Source organism: Carya illinoinensis, chromosome 16 (assembly GCF_018687715.1).
Source record: "Carya illinoinensis cultivar Pawnee chromosome 16, C.illinoinensisPawnee_v1, whole genome shotgun sequence".
Lineage (NCBI taxonomy): Eukaryota > Viridiplantae > Streptophyta > Magnoliopsida > Fagales > Juglandaceae > Carya > Carya illinoinensis.
The window spans coordinates 26,882,090-26,899,882 of NC_056767.1; the positions used below are offsets into that span (position 1 = coordinate 26,882,090).

At 36.2% G+C, this 17,793-nt stretch overlaps 2 protein-coding genes across 2 annotated transcripts; both read right to left on the minus strand.

Annotated features, from left to right (window-relative positions):
- Positions 1 to 5,655: 5,655 nt before the first annotated feature.
- Positions 5,656 to 6,213, minus strand: LOC122298985 (uncharacterized mitochondrial protein AtMg00810-like). Its single transcript, XM_043108826.1, has one exon. The coding sequence runs from the start codon at positions 6,211 to 6,213 to the stop codon at positions 5,656 to 5,658; it is 558 nt and encodes a 185-aa protein (XP_042964760.1).
- Positions 6,214 to 12,290: 6,077 nt separating this feature from the next.
- LOC122299344 (transmembrane 9 superfamily member 2-like) lies at positions 12,291 to 16,844 on the minus strand. Its single transcript, XM_043109557.1, has 7 exons — positions 16,528 to 16,844; positions 15,782 to 15,822; positions 15,105 to 15,687; positions 14,846 to 14,983; positions 14,566 to 14,722; positions 13,995 to 14,479; positions 12,291 to 12,750 (listed from the first exon to the last, which is right to left on the minus strand). The coding sequence occupies exons 1-7, from the start codon at positions 16,677 to 16,679 to the stop codon at positions 12,531 to 12,533; spliced, it is 1,776 nt and encodes a 591-aa protein (XP_042965491.1). The 5' UTR covers positions 16,680 to 16,844; the 3' UTR covers positions 12,291 to 12,530.
- Between the last annotated feature and the right edge of the window lie 949 nt (positions 16,845 to 17,793).

Genomic DNA, 17,793 nt, shown 5'->3' on the forward strand with positions numbered 1-17,793 from the left:
TTATAAAAATTTTATAAAAATAAATTTATAAATTTATGCAATTTAAAATTATAAAATAATTTTTATTAAATAAATCTAACATATCATATAAAATTATGCTAATTTATAATTTTTTTTATAAAATCTGTGTGACTGTAACGCATGTCATTTGCCCATATGTCCTATATCTTTTGCATAGCCTCGATCGTGTTGAAGAGAACGGTAACTTCAAAGGTGGCATGTACAGATCACAAACGTATACGTATTAGGTTCATGTTCTTAATTACAGACCAATTGTTTTCTTCTGCAACGTTCCCTGGGCGCAGATATTCATGATATATAAAACAGGGATGAAACCAAGCCCATAGCTTCAAATCTTTGAACTTTTTAACTCGAGGAAGTCTTGAAATATATATATATATATGCTTTCCCAACTATAAAAATCATCAAGTGCCCATGTTTTTCTATGCCTACCAAGTATCCAACATGCACCTATATGTATACTGTTATAAAAACTTTTTGTTTATTGATAAAACAAAAACTCAAGAATTTCGATTTGATATCAACTCCAACCAGAAAACCAACAGTTTCACAGAAAAATATTTGGATTACAAATATAAAACAAGATATAACAAAATAGAACACAAATCAACAAGAATATATAGAACAGTTATCAAGAAATCAAGAAAATATGAACTATAAAGAAAATAAAAGAAAGAACACAACCGATATATGTGGTTCGATCCTAATGGTCTACGTCCACGATAGGAATGGCTTCAGAGATTTTATTGATGATCAATACTTCACAGAAAAGCCTCAGTACACCTTAGAGTTTCAAAGCCCTCACACAAACAACCAGAAATCGCACAGATTTCTTATCTCTCAGAGAAAACTCTTGAAACCCTAACTTTGCCCCCTCTCTGTTCTTTCTCTCTCACTCTACCTCTCAAAATAGCTGAAATGTACAAAGAATGAATTGAATCAGGGTTTACAAAATATGGCTATATATATATATATACACGTTACAACAGATGCCAACACGTATAGCAATCCAGCCAGCAGAGAGGCCACAGAGTCGGCACGAGAACATTACCATCCTGTCCAATCTCGTTATTGCCTAGCGACAACCCAGGGGACATCACAATAGCAAATGAATGACGCTTGTTATAAGGTGAACAGTAGTAGTGGCAGCTTCTGCCCAAAAGGTTTTGGGCAACCTTGAATTAGACAACATACACCTTACCCTTTCTAAGATGATCATGTTCATTCTTTCAGCTAAACCATTCTGTTGAGGAGTTTCTTTCACTGTCTTATGCCTAAAAATTCCTTCTTTTTGACAATACATGTTAAACTCATTGGACAGGAACTCTAGACCATTGTCAGTCCTTAGGGTCTTAAGTCTTCTACCTACTTGGTTTTCCACTAGAGACTTCTACTCCTTGAATTTTTTAAAGGTGTCACTCTTGTTTTTAAGGATGTATATCCAAACCTTCCTAGAGTAATCATCCACTAAGGAGAGGAAATAACTCCCTCCATTATGTGAATTTACTCTTGCAGGTCCCCACAGGTCAAAGTGGACATAATCTAGAGTTTGTTTAGTGTTATGAGTTGCTGACTTAAAACTAATCCTCTTTGCCTTTCTATAGAAACAATCCTCACAAAGAGGTAAGTTCCCTAGGTTTTGGTCACTCAGCAATCCTTGTTTTTGTAGTTCTAGAATACCCCCTTGACTTACATGCCCAAGTCTCCTATGCCATAACGCAGCTTTGTTCTAAGTTGGGGATACTTCCCTAACTGTAGTTTTCCCAAGTATTGCATACAAACCATTTTTAAGTACCCCTTTCATAATAACTAAAGAGCTTTTAGTAACTCTAAGAACCCCTACCTCAGATTTAAAGATATAGCCTGACAAATCAAGCATACCAAGAGAAATTAGGTTTCTCTTTAATTCAGGTATGAACCTGACCTCCCTCAAAACTCTTTCGATTCTATCATGCATTTTAAGTCTAATTGACTCTATTCTCATGATTTTGCAGGATTTATTATTTCCTCGAATTACATGTCCTCCATCTAACTCAGAGAATGTCTCAAACCAATCTCTAATTGGACACATGAAAAGACCAACCAGAGTCCATTATCCAATCTGTTTTTTATTCAACCTCACTCACTGTAAATACCTCAGCACTATCATACCCCTCTAAAACCGCAGAAGCATCCCTTGCCTCTTTAGGCTTATTCCCAAGGTTTGTTTTCCTATCAGGGCAATCTTTTCTAAAATGCCCTTCCTTGTGACAATGAAAGCATTTAAATTGTTTTCCCTTTGACTTCTTGTTTTCATTCTTGCCCCTCTTCTCTCTCTTTTATATTCTACCCCTAACAAACAAGCCTTCCCCATGATTCTATTTGGTATCCCCTTTGTTCTGTAGTTCCCTAGTACCTCATCTAGTGTCAAAGAATCTCTACCATATATCATGGTTTCTTTTAGGCTTACGTATGATTAGTCCAAAGAACTCATTAGGAGGATGGCCTGATCCTCATCCTTCACCTTAATGTCTATATTTGCTAGGTCTAGGCTAATTTTATTGAACTCATCAAGATGCTGCCCTATTGAAGTTGAAGGTGTAAAGTTTGGTTTTCTTGTGGAGCCTATTAGCTAGGGATTTGGTTATGTACAGATTCTCTATTTTTAGCCATATACCCACAGCAATCTCCTCACTAGCCAGCTCTCTTAGGACTTTATCCCCAAGAGAGAGAATTAGGGCACTATGGGCCTTCTGAAGGATGTCCTTATAGACAGCCCCCTTTTCTTCCTTTTTCGAGGAAGATCCCTTCTGTTTCTCACCAAGAAGAGCATCTTGCAATTCATGTTGGACTAACAATGCCCTCATCTTGATCCTCCATAGACCAAAATCGTTATCCCCAGTAAATTTCTCTATATCAAACCTCATGGTCCCCATGAACCTATCTCTAGATACCAATTATTACAAAAAAATTTTGTTTCTTGCTAAAATAGAAACTTAAGAATTTCGATTCGATATCAACTCCAATCAGAAAACCAACAGTTTCACAGAAAAATATCCAGATTACAAATATAAAACAAGATAGAACAAAATATAATACGAATCAACAAGAATATAAAGAATAGGTATCAAGAAATCAAGAAAATATGAACTGTAAAGGAAATAAAAGAAAGAACACAACTGATATACGTGATTCGACCCTAATGGTCTACATCCATGATAGGAATGGCCTCAGAGATTTTATTGATGCTCAGTACTTCACAGAGAAGCCTCAGTACATCTTGGAGTTTCAAAGCCCTTACACAAATAACCAGAAATCACACAGATTTCTTCTTTATCAAAGAAAACTCTAGAAACCCTAATTTTGCCACCTCTCTGTTCTCTCTCTCACTCTACCTCTCAAAATAGCCGAAATGTACAAAGAATGAATTGAATCAGGGTTTACAACGTATGGCTATATATATATGTTACAAAAGATGCCAACACGTGTAGCAATCCAACGGCTCAACATCCAAACTTGCAGATGCAGTCACGAGCTTCCCATGTGATCAAGCAGCTCATTATTAACAACTTCAAGGATCCAAATTGAGCCACTTGCCCATCATCCATTTAATCACATAAGAAAACACATTAGTAAATTAAAAAAGGTAACAGATAAATGTATTGACATACTTATTACATATACGTAGTAGGCGTATCCACACGAATTAAGGGGAATGATTTTTGAATCATTTAATTCTGAAAAATACTTTAGTTACAAAAAGATTATATAAATGGAAATTCACAAAGTGACGTAAGTTGATATGATATATTAGATTATAACGTTACTTTGATCATAATTAAAATGAAACCAACAGATTAATTTAAAACCCAAATTATTAGATGATCAGCTAATTTCTTTGGATATTCCTCGATCAAGACTAACTACTAAGAAACTTTGTCTCCTTAGTGCATGTGTGTGTGTGTGTGTGTGTGTGTGTGTGTGTGTACCGTCATCCCATTTAGAACCAATAGAAATTGGACAAGAATATATAATCATTAGCCCCAAAGAGAAATGCTAATTGTATTTAAGAAAAACTTGAAAATTCTAAAATTTGTTAAAAATTCTAAAATTTGAAATTCAAAATCTGAATTAAGAAAACTATCAAAATGAGTATTATACGTAAAATTATAAGTACATGATCTTACCCCAAATTAATAAAGGGATGAATAGATCAAAAGTAAATAATAATTGTAATAAAATTCTTTTAACTTTTTTTTTTTTTTGTTATAAATGATGGTTAATTTTCTATACCTTCATTAATAACATCACATAAAAGAAATGCACAAAAGATATATTACAATATATATAGAGCAATTTAAGGCCAACCCTAGCTATATAGCTTGATCCATGTAGTAGTTATATACTTTTTTAAGTTGATACAAACATTTTCCTGAAATTACAAAACCAGCTATTTGCGACCAAAATATTACCGCCAGAAATAAACTTAGCCGCAAATACTCTATTTTTTTGTAGTGTGGTACTTTCACTTAGTTATTGGAATATTGGTCTCACACATACAATATTAATGATTCAAGAGTACTCATGATCAATCATTAAGAACCCTAGGTAGCTAGCTAGGGTTATCCAAGGATCCCTGATTTACTTTAGATCTGATAATTGATAGATCAAAGCACAAAAACAAGAGCCATGCAAACGGTGCCTATCAACAGAACACCGGCTGCAACATCCCCTCTCATATAGAAGTTCTTAAATGCATTACCCGAAATCCTTTCTATATCAATAGAGACTGCGAAACAGCACCCACAGCTGTAACCAGAAGCAAGCTGATCATCTGTACGTACGTTAATCATCAATAATCAAATTAATATTAACTACTGATCATGGCCTGGAATTCATGATCCTTATGATTGTTATAAGAAGTTTTGGATAATCGAGTGTTGAAGAATGTTACTCGTTTTTTAATGACAAGAAATTAATTAAAGACCATGCACCAACAATAATAATTCACTCGAAAATGATCAAAAACCTTATCTCCGAAGAAATCAAATTCTGACAAATATCCATTGCAGATTAACCTCTTTCCTTTAGATGTGTAGTACACAACAAAAGGCAACTACAACACCATGTAGGCTCCACTAATCGACGCAATAGAAAGCAAGTACCTGAGAATATATGTACATATAATATTATATATATATATATATATATATGTTGGAAGGTTTAAATTAAGTAGAAGGAAGAGATCATTGTAAGCCTGAGAGATTTTCATGAATTCATTCCTTAATTCATATTGAGAGCAGTGGTGTATTTATAAATGTACAAGAGGGAATCAAAAACTGTTACAAAGGCAGAGGACTACTAACCAACATAAGTTTATAATATTCTGAGGCTATTTATAGAAAATAAATAAATGATAAAAAGTCTTAAACTGTTATATGCTAATATGCCCCTTTGACTCCAGTGGGGTGTCAACTACATTGAGACTCGAATGAAAAGAAAGAAATTTATTATAAACTAATGGCTTAATAAACACATCAGCAATTTGTTCTTTAGAGCTGCAAAAAGAAAACTTTTAGAGCTTGGGCAACAATCCGATCCTAAACAAAATGATAATCAATGTCCATATGCTTTCTTCTTGAATGATAAACTGGATTAGCGGTAAGATATGTAACTCCTATGTTGTTGCACCAAAGTGTAGGCCAAAGTTGTGGACAATGATATCCCCAATTCCTTTAGCATGGATTGTAACCAGATAAGCTTTGCTACAGAAGAGGAAAGTGCCTTGTATTCTACCTCCGTACTTGAACGTGCTACAGTCATTTGTTTCTTGGAGCTCCAAGAAATGAAATAAGAGCCCAAAAAGACAACAAAGCCGCTTGTGAATCGTTTGTCATTAGGGCACCCTGCCCAATCTTCATCCGTGCACCCTGCCCAATCTGCATCCGTGTATGCTTGAAGAGAAACACAAGTTTGAGACTTAAAAAATAAGACATAATTGAGAGTGGCCTTAAGGTACCAAAGGATTCTCTTTACAACAGTCCAATGAGGGATTTTGGGACAGTGCATAAACTGACAAGCCTTATTGACAGCAAAGGCTATGTCAAGTCTTGTAAGAGACAAGTACTGTAAACCTCCTACAATACTGGGAAACAGTGTAGTATCCTCAAACTCAAGAGAGTCATGTTGAGACAATTTAATAGAGGATGCCATTGGTGAAATCACAGGTTTTGAGTGAAGCGTATTTGTCCTACTCAGTAAATCCTTGATATATTTTCTTTGAGATAAAAGAAGTCCAAAATCTGAATAATCAACTTCAAGTCCAAGAAAGAACGACAAACATCCAAGATTTTTAACAGGAAATGCTTGAGACAAAGCACTAATCAGGGGGTCGATTGCACTTGGTTATGATGAGGTGACAAAAATATCATCAACATAAATGAGCATAAACATTTTCAAGTCACCATAATTCAAGAGCATGTGGCTCAGATGGCATGAGACTCAGCCTCCATAAGAGAAGTCTTGGGTTTGATCCCCCTCCCCAAATCCCCCAATATCAAAAAATAAAAAAGTCACCATGATTCAATATAAACAGAGAATGATCAGTTTGAGATGCTGAAAAACCATAACCAAGCAGCCAAGTATTGAGCTGTGCAAACCAGGCTAATGGAGCCTATTTGAGGCCATAGATAGCCTTATGCAATTTACATACAAAATTAGGATATTTCAAATCAATGAAACCTTGGAGTTGTTGCATATATACTATATCATATAAATCACCATGTAAAAATGCATTTTGAACATCTAGTTGGCGTAGAGGCCAGTCATTTGTAACAGCAAGTGAAATAATCAAGTGAATAGTTGTGGATTTCACAACAGGATTGAAAGTATCATGAAAATCAAGTCCAGGCTGTTGATGGTAGCCTTTGGCTACCAAATAAGATTTCCTTCTTTCGAAGGAGCCATCTGAATGGAACATTATTTTAAATAGCCATTTACAACCTAGAATATTAAAGGAGGGATCAAGGGGTACCAGACTCCATGTTTTGTTATGGAGGAGAGCACGATGTTCATGGGCCATGGCAGCTTGCCACTTAGGAAATTTGTTCACGACAGAGAAGCTGGGTGGATCGTTCGGTACATCTGCAACAGTAAGAAAACAATTTCGCTATTGTGGGTAAGGGATCATGCCATCTCAAAAAACATGAGGTCAGGAGGAGTTAGTGTGACTGCAAGTTATAACAGGGGAACGAGGAGGACACAGAATGGTTGATGTTGAGGAAGGAATAGTGGGAGGAGGAGGTATAGAGAACAAGGTAGGGTGTTCAAGACTCTGAGTCGAGGTTGGTTGATTTGAAGGAGATGGAGATTCTAGGTTGGAGGTAGGGTTAGGTGAATGGGATGAAGAGTCTGGAGAGAGTGATGATGTAGGGGCCAAACTTGGGCCGAGTCCTAAGATAGATGAAGAAAATAAGGGGAGAGTTGTGTGTGTGGTAGGATTTGGTAAAGTATGTAGGCTGGAAGAAATGGGCTTTGAGTGAGAATAAGAAAATGAGCCCTCATGAAAAATAAAGTCCTAAGATATCTAAAGACGATGAGAATTTGGATTAGAACACTAATAGCCTTTGTGGAAATTACTATACCCCAAGAAAACACATGGTGTGGATCGAAACATTAATTTGTTTTTGTTATAGGGCCTCAAGTTGGGCTAGGATGCACATCCAAACACCTTTAAGAAGGGGTAATCCAGATCCTTTTGGTGAACCAAAAAATAAGGAGATTTATTATCAAGAACTTTGGAAGGTAGCAAGTTAATTAAGTGAACTGTCGTTTCAAAAGCCTCAACCCAAAAATTTTTAGGAAGAGAGGAATGAGCTAAGAGCGCAAGCTCAGTTTCAACAATATGTCGATACTTGCGTTCAACAAGCCCATTTTGCTTATGAGCATGTGGACATGAAAACGATGTGTAATTCCAAGATTTTGACAAATAGAAGTGAGTGGTGTAAATTCACCACCACCGTAGCACAAGTAATTTTGAATTAAAGAGACGTTCAAGATAAGGTAAAAATTATGAAAAAGCTTGAAACACATCATATTTTAATTTTAATGAAAAAATCCATGTGAAATAGGTAAAATGATCCACAAAGGAGATATAATATTTGAATCCATTTCTGGAAGTTACAGGAGATGGGCCCCATAGGTTTGCACTGACAATTTCTAAGGGCCTTGTATAATGGGCCAAACTTAAGGTATATGAAAGCCTATGGGCTTTGGCAAGAGGGCACGCTGAGTATTGAAAAGCATCATTGTCTTTGCGGGATATAGGCAAACACTTAGTGTGCAGAATCTTGGACACAAGATCAAGGGAAGGGTGACCGAGATGACGGTGCCACTGCACGATGGAAGTTTTCTCTCCAAGATGAGCTGAGACAGGGGTGCTTATTGAAGGAAAAACATAAAGACCATTACGTGTTGGTCTAGTGAGGAGGGACCTCCTCATCCGAATGTCCTTCACACAGAAAAAAAATTCGCATGAAATTCAAAAAAGCAATTATTATCTTTACAAAATTGAAGAACAAAACAAAATTCTTGGAGATATTGGGAACGTGAAACAATTTATGCAAAAGAAAGGGAGAAGTGTTAGAGAGCAGAGTAGAGTCACCGATGTTTTGAATCGGAAGAAACGATCCATCACCCACGCGAATGCCTTCAGTACCATTGTAGTGTTCACTGGACAGATTGAGGTTAGAGAGATCATTGGTGATGTGTGGTTTGTGGTAGAGTCAGGATACCAAGAGGTATTCGAGGTGTAGTTCTGGAAATTGTTGGAAGGAGTTTGGGCTGGAGAGTTGGATGTATAATTGGCTGAGAAGTAAGAAGGAGCTTCCATTTGGTATGAATGATTGAACCTATGATGCATTGAAGGGCAGTATGACCTGGTTTTTGGCAAGTTGGTCGAGCACCACTAGGTGTTTGATGAGTGTTCCAAAAGGAGTTATGTGAGTAATGACCACCATGGCCAGAATAATTGCCACATCCTCAACCCTGTCGACCTCGAGGAGATGATCTACCTTGCTGAGATCTTCCTCCAAGGGAGCCATGAGCACTGAAATTGGTTGAGGATTCTATGATTTCTTTAGAAGTGTGAGCAAGTTTGTTCTCATGGATAAGAAACATCTAGTATAGCTCTTGTGAAGAGATGGGATCGAAGCGGGTGGTCATCGAGGTAACAAACAATTTATAGAGAGGACCTAAGCCAGAGAGCAAATATTGGACTAAGTCCTTGTCCGATAAGGGGTTTCCAGTGGAGGCAAGACTATCAACTATGGACCTGACCTTACCAAAATACTCAATGATGGTTTGATCAACACAAGATAAGTTAGTCAGTTGAAAACGTAGCTGGAATTCTTTTGCCTGAGAATGAGAGGCAAACATGGAGCTAAGGGAATCTCAAAGAGAGGGGGAGGTAGTGGCTAAAAGAACATGGCTGATGATAGAGTCAGAGAGAGATGAGAACAGAACACTGAGAACCAATTGATCTGTCCTCACCCAAGATGTATAATCAGTGCTAACTTTTGGTGGTTCATTGGAAACAGAAAGAAGAAATTTTGTTGCATAGGGTAAGGTGCTATCAACATAGCAATAGAGATCTTGTCCTCTAAGGTAAGCTGATACTTGCACATTTCGTAGTAAGTAATTTTCTGTAGTAAGTTTAAAAGTGATGACGTTAGAGAATGAGGAAATGAGGGAATAGGAGGGACGTGGGATAGAAGTCTGAGGAAGAGAGGCCATGGATCACGAGACTGCTAGTCAAGGACTCAAGCAGCTCTGATACCATGTAAGCCTGGGAGATTTTCATGAATTCATTCATTAATTAATTCATATTGAGAGAAGTGGTATATTTATACACGCACAAGAGGGAATCAAAAACTGGTGCAAGGGCAGAGGACTACTAACCAACCTAAGACTAGAATATTCTGAGGCTATTTACAAAAAATAAATAAATGATGAAAAGTCCTAAAACGTTATATGCTAATAATAATGCATGCAAGCAATTGTTATCCATGCTGCATGCATAGCTAGCTAATTGATCCATGCACGTACGCTTTCAAAGGCTAAAAGTCTTTGGATATCTGGACCTCTTAGTGTTTCTGTAGATTGAAGTAGTTTGGATGATATATATATATATAAATGTTGATCATATATATAGTTTATGAAGGAATACGTACGCAGTACATGCATATATGCAGTACTACTGCAAAATAATTGACATGATGATCAACTCTATGTGATGATATCTTTGAAGGTTGCGAATTGAACACCTTCAAAGGTGGCTTTGTCAGTCACTAGAAGCACAATAGAAGCGATTATGGACGCTAGAGTGAGGATCCTCAATATTAGGGATGAGATTGCTATAATTTTCATTCTATCCAATATCATGCAATTCCTTGCCTCGGCTTACGCCACGAAAGAACCTGGCCTTTTTATAGACAAACAAGTACTTGGCTCTCTCTCTCTCTCTCTCTCTCTCTCTCTCTCTCTCTCTCTCCAATATTAGTTTCATTTTTCTTACTTTGTTTTGTCTTTTTGTGGTGGTGACAGTTTATATAAATTCATTTTGCCACATTCCCTACGTACAGATAAAACAGGCCAACGATGAAACCAACTGATCTTTTATTTATATATGTACCTTCACTTCAATCGATCTAGCAAAGTCTCGAAATAGATGAATCCAAAATGTTTGTTGGACCCAAGTAGTACTGTATCATGACATGAAACAGTGCATTCGCAGCAACTCTAAAATCAAGTGCATATATATAATATGCCTAGGTTTCTCCATACCCTCGATCTTCATGATCGGCATGTGCATCCTTAACAAGCATCCAACGCAAGGGGCCCGAATGTTTTAAATAATTTGATGCGGCTATCGATATGTGCCATTTTCATAGTTTGATGTAGTTCATATAATAGCATTGTTGACAGCCCAAAAAATAATCTTTGCTGTGTTGGCTACGATTTTACTTAAGGAATTATTGATTATGGACGTATCAATCATCTTAAGTTTGTCACATTTTCTCTGCCTTGTACCCTATTTGCCAGCTTTGTTGGACCCAACAGAAAACAAACTACTTCCCTCTGATCTCTTTTTTGAGAGTTTGTTTTATTGAATAGATATTCAATAAATGGCATTAATATTAGATTCATTTTCTTACCCTTATTTTGTAAAAAATAACGTTGTTCATGATCATCTGACATCAAAAAATTATGAGAAAAAGATAACTAGTCCCCCTTAAACTTTCAACCAGTTCGTGATATTTCAACAATTATCTCCCAAACTATCAAAAAATTCTAATACACACCATGTAAAGAGGAAAACTTTCATTAAAATTTGTAAATTGCATTTCTACCCATATGGATCACTTCTTTTCTTTTCTTTTTTTCATATGGATTATATTGTCTTTTCCAAATTTGTTAGGAATAATTTGAATTTTTCACGTGTTTTTTTAATACTTTTAAATATTTTTTTAAAAAAAAAATTCACAACATTATTGAATAACACTTAAAATCATTTTTTTTTTTAAACACTAGTAGTAGGCCCCTACGGGTAGAGTAGCATTTTTCAATTTTTATTGCCAAAGTTGGTAATTTGGGGAAGTGGTTGCAGACGGTGCTCTGGTTTGGGAGGTCGTGTATTTTTTTCTCCCAGATTCCTTTTGCGGCATTCCCTGCCATGCCAAGAAATGGTGGGCCCATTCCTTATTTTTCAAGAGAAGGAAAGGTGGGGGGAACCCCAAGGTACCTCACGGGAAGAGGCCTGTTCTTCCCCCGGTTCCTCCAAATTGATCCAAGCATCATTCCTCATTAATTAAGCAAGTCTAAAAAACAGATGAACACACCATGTTTATCGGACAACCAACTACACAGGCAAGTAGCAATTGCTTGACGAATCGGCAAATAATTCACTCCCAATTGTAAAATTAAATGCCATTAAGTGACATGGTTTCTGCATGTCAGCTTGTGCTAAAACAGAGTATCTAACTCACGGTCTAAGTAGTTTTGAACTCAGGGTTTTAGTCTTCACCAAGGAAAACAAGGTTCCATTTTGGGCCAAATCTCATTGATAGCCTCATCCAATTTCGAACTAATGGAAATTTCCAACGAAAGTAAATTAAGATGGCCATGAAAGTGGTCACAGTATGAGATAAAGGCGTGTGGGTAACGAGTGCTGCCTCTGTAGTTCTTTACAGCTTGCACATACATTGAGAGATTATTATTAGAATAGAGGAAGATACTAAAAAAGAATGTAATTCGAAAGTTTTGATTCGAGTAATGATACAAACTTTTCCCCGTACTGTCAAAGCATTTCGCAATCTAATATACTGCTCTTGAAGCAAGATATCTAATTAACCCAGCTGCTTTTGGAACACAAGGCACTACAAAAAATACTGTTCAATGACTTATCTATATGAGGCCCTATGGATAAGAGATAAGAAAAACATACTAGATGACTCTTGCTGAGGACCAACCATCTACTCACACTTGATTGACCGATAAATGTGACGGACAAATAGCAAAGCAGCACGGAAGCCTACAGTTCCGAGCATGAGGAAGAAACCATAGCAGATGCAAGCCATGTAACCGAAGAAAAATGAGGTTTGCATAAACCCAGACATATCTGACCGTGCATAGTAGTAATATAGGCAATAGGCATAGATAAATAGCCCGGTTGATCCACCGCACAGAAAAGATCTGTAACAAAATTAAGCATTGACATCAATCTTGGAACCAATATATCCAAAGTAGATAACTCTAGATATATCTTCATTTTTTATGCACGAAAAGATAAAATGAACATTCGTAAATTCCAGCAAGTTCAACTTCATTCAAATATAATTTGTCATAATATGCCGTCAAACAATGCAAAATGATAAGAGAAGCAATCTTGTGTGAGGGAAAAGTATGTTAAATAGTGTAAAATCAAAAAATGAGTACGAGTAATGTAACCATTCACGTTCAAATAATCTTTACAGATTGAACCAACAGCCACAAACCAATCCATAGTCAACAAGACTGCAATAACATCATGCCTAAGCTGCACATATTTATACCCCAATACAATTTCAGTAATAACATCATGCCTAAGCTGCACTTTTTTTCTTTTTGTTGCCACAACAAATATACACACAAACTTTGAGAATTGGTACAAATTTATCAAATTCAAAAACTCCAGAACTTCAATGAGGACTCACACAGAGTAATTAATTAAACAACGTTGACAAGGTAATTCATTATATAACTAGCACAATTTTAATCCCCCCCCCCCCCCCAAAAAAAAAAAAAAAAAAAAAAAAAAGAAAAAAGAAAAGAAAATGCAACTCATCCTAAGTTTCTCTCGAGTATTCAGAGGAAGAATAAAAAATAGATAAGTAATGGGCCCAGTCCTGCAATATAGCTATTCAAGCATAACAACAGAAAAGCAATTCAAACAAACATGAAGATTAACATAAAAGTCAAGAACAGCTAAGAAATTTAAAGTATCTGACCAACAATTCAAAAATAAAGCATCAGAAACAATAAGAGCAACATCATAAAGCATTACCAAGCGCTCTTGGCAGGGAAAAACATGGGGCAAAAAGATGTTCCAACAAACCTCCATGAAATTTGTACACTTGATAGATAGATAAGAGATAATATTTACCACTTAATTGCAAAACACCAGCATATAGAGCTTTTTGTTGGATCATTCAATTCGTCTTCATATTATTTTACATAATTTAAAGCGAGAAATACATATTGAAACTTCATTTTCAGGCTTCCAAATGCTTCATGATCATATGAAACACCATTGAAACAATAAAATATCGCAGTATTGATAAAAATTCAAGGTAGATAACACAAGCAAAATCAAATTTACCCAGAACTTGAAGATTGAACTGACAGGATTCTTCAATTCAGTAAACAATCAACACATATAAATAGAAATGGGTGCTTACCTCCACCACCACTCGTGATCCTCAGCCGCAAGTTGAAAGTATGTCAGTGCCACAGTGATGAAAGCAGTGACTATCAGGAGAATTATAAAAACGATAAACAAGATGCTGTAAATGGTATATATCCTGTGACCCCAGACGCTCGCAAATATATAGTAAAGTTCAATGTATATAGCACTGAAAGGCAGAAAGCCTGCCATTGCCATCTGCGGAACCGCTCCCCGGTACCATGGCAGAGGTGGAATTTCTCTGGGATATTTGGTGGTGCGGCAAGGAGCTTGGAATTCAGCCTTGCTATTCTTACCAGCAATCCCACCCAAAACCAGCAATGGTGATGTTACTAATGTCCATATAAGAACTATCACCACAATTGTGCCAAATGGTAGAGCAGCAGTGGCATTATAAGCAATTGCAACAGTATTCAGAAAACAGAACATAAAAAACAGTGGCAAGCAAAAGAGGCATCCAGTCAGCAATAGATTCCTAACCTGTCATGTCAGAAGATTGAATATCAGCACACGAAATGGAGGTAACTCAAAATCAAAATGCTTAAAAGGAATTCATGAGTACATACCCAGTTAGTTCCCTCTAGCTGACAATAAAAGGATGTTGCAATATAGCCCGCAATTCCTGATGTGAGGGCATATATTACAACCAGTGCTGTAAATAGAGCCCCGCGGTTGTAGGGATAAAACACACCAACAAGTGCTAGCACAAAAATGAACAGCGTGCTGCAAGGAAAGCAATAATACCAGATAAAATAAACATTAAACGGTAATAATACGTATCCGTATAGAGAACATCTAAAAATGATATTCAGTGCAAGACAGCAGAGAGATTAAAAATGAACTTACAGAGTAAATAGTTGGGAACCAGAACCAAGGGCAGCTGCAAAAAGAGACTTGTACTTAGGGTACCTGAATACATCTCCATGGATGTACTTCCATCCGGTCTCTTCCTGGTCTTCAGCTGATTCTTCATCATGGGCATATCTTTTATAGAGAAAAAAAAGCAGAACTTAGCAATGAGTCGAGAAAGACGAGACACAAACTAGTACACTCAAAGCAAACAGGCAGAACCAAAACCGAGATGGGGTCATAAAATGACGCTTACTTGACAAAATCGTTCTTAAGGACTCGCATAAGAATTGTGGCAAGAAACCCAGTGAGAAGAAGCACAGTCACACATGAATTTATGATGGAGAACCAATGGATCTCCAGGTGATGAGGAAGTGAAGAAGAATGCGAGTACTTATCCATCCTCTTGTCAAAAGGGGTGTTTGTTTCCTTCCATTTCACAGTATACAAAAATTCCACCTCAACACTTTTATCCTCAGTAAGGTCCACAAGGGCATGTGGGTCTGTTCGGGCATTGATTTCAATCACACGGTCCTTGTTATAAAAGATGTCAAAATGAATATGCTTATAAAGATAATATCTGTACTCGCTTGGGTCTTTGCCTTCCTTGTCTACCTTCCCTATGAAACCCCAAATGGGCAAGTCATCATAATACATCTGAAAGTAATAATCCTTGATAACAGCAGCTCGGAACTGGGCCACTTCTTCCTTTTTGAGTTTTTTACTGCAAACTAACTCAGAATCTTTCTCACCCTGGAAATAAAGTTTGTAGGGGGCATCAACTAAACGATCACCGTTTAGCACTTCACCAAGAGCTTCCTTTTTCTCTTTCAAATGATCTGCAATTGGATCCAACGAATTAAACAAGTTCCTCAGAAAAATATGAAATTATGCGTCGAAAGTACAAAAATACCCTAATGGACTGATGCAAACCTGGTGAGCAGAATGGCAGATCAAAATAGCGGTATGTTTCACTGCAAGAGAGGAGTATAAAATAAATACAATTAGCCTATTTATAACAGAAACTTCGCCCCATATTCAGAAAATCAAACATTAAACTAACTACAGTACGATCCAATGGGAATGCAGTCCTTAAAACCTATATGGTTCTCGAAATAAAACTAAGGATGTCATTTCTACAAAGAAAAACAGAGGCTTTTCTCAAATGTGTAAGAACATCACAAATATCAAAGGCAAGATTCAGCTCGGGGATCAAATAATCTACAGATGCTATAAATAAATAAATCAGAAAACAGATCCACGTTATACATCAACATTCCGAAACCCATAATATCTCCCTATCTTACATAAATAAATAAATCAGAAAACAGATCCACGTTATACATCAACATTCCGAAACCAATAATATCTCCCTATCTTACATCGTACAAAGACGCATTGTAAAAGAAAACCCTAATTCCAAATCTTAAAACTTTGTTCGGAACTAAAACCTTGTAGTCAAACAAATCTTCGAAAACAGTATCTTACTTAAAAATTAAAAAAAAAAAAAAAAAGGCCACTTTTTTTCCATTTTTCAACTAAGCGGTAATTCTCAGTGAAACAGTGCCTCTAAGAACCATTTCAGATCCAGCTGGACCAAAACCAAAATCTACGAGTCCATGACTAACGAGATCTAGAGCTCGCAGATCGAGCTTCACGGCCTTAGAAAGAAAGCTGACCTGGGATTGTGGAACGGACCGACCTTGTTGGCGTAGAGAGGCACAAGGTCTCCTACCTTGTAACGGTGATCCGATGCACCCGACCTCACTTGATCGGCACCAAACAGCACGACCAAAGCGATGACCACCACCACCGCCAGAGTCTTCTCCATTTCTTCCCAGACCCTAAACCGAATCGAAAGAGGAAACCAGAGAGAGAGAGAGAGAGAGAGAGATCTGGGCTCCGGAATTTGGTCCTAATGGTCGAACAAAACGGTGGGAGAGTATTAATAAAACCTTGGGATCAAGGATTCAAGAGTCCTCGAAAGAGAAATGGTGCCACCCAAGTACATGCGAATTGCGATGCCTCACCTCACCTAAACGGGGCCGTTTTTCACACTTGGACCCCCAGCTCGTCGGCGGAATATTATAATACAAAAGAAATTAGATAAGAAAATGCTATTTGGTATAACAATTAACAATCCATTTCCCTCGACGTAAAATTTTTTTTTTTTTTCTTTTTTCAATCTTGAATTTTGTTAAAAGGAAATAATTTTTACGATTGTACAATGTATAAATTATGCGCTTTTTAAAAAAATAATAAAGTTAAAATTTATATAAAAATTTATTTTTTAATAATAAATTCTATTTTTTTATTAAAAAATGTACAAAACTTATATATCTTAAATAACTTAAGGCTACTTTTTAATATTAGACTTTATTTGTTTAGAAAATATTTTTAAAAAAAAATTCCTGCATGAGAATTGAACAAATTAAGACTGTATTTGAGTTTTAAGTTGATCTAAAATGATTTGTGTTAATTTGTGAATAGTTATATTTTATAAATCTCATTGACATTTATTTGAACATATGAAATAGATCTCATTTGAAGATTAGACTAAACTGAGATCAATTCAGCTCAATTTAATTTTAAGCCGAGTCTAACATTTAAATACAAAATTTCAAATCATTAAACTCATTTCAACTCAAAACTCCTTTATACATATGACTTATAACTTTTTTTCAACTTGACATCTCTTTACACGTAAAATTCATAACTTTTTTCAATTCAACAGATCTTTACATGCGAGACTTATAACTCTTTTTAACTTTTTATAAATATATCTAAATTTATTTTAATATTTAAATATATTTAAATTGATCTTAAAAAAATTTTATAAAATTTATTCTATTATCTTAATTCATAATTATTTATAACGAAGTCAATTCAACTCAATGGATTTATTTGAGATAGGGTAAGCCATTTTTCCCATCAGTTAAGTTAAG

Coding starts and splice junctions, on each gene's coding strand:
- LOC122298985 (XM_043108826.1), bottom strand. CDS start 6,213: ATGGCATCCTCTATTAAATTGTCTCAACATGACTCTCTTGAGTTTGAG.
- LOC122299344 (XM_043109557.1), bottom strand. CDS start 16,679: ATGGAGAAGACTCTGGCGGTGGTGGTGGTCATCGCTTTGGTCGTGCTG. Junction 15,688..15,781: donor TCTGCCATTCTGCTCACCAG/GTTTGCATCAGT, acceptor ATCCAATTGCAG/ATCATTTGAAAGAGAAAAAG. Junction 14,480..14,565: donor AGCTAGAGGGAACTAACTGG/GTATGTACTCAT, acceptor CTGACATGACAG/GTTAGGAATCTATTGCTGAC.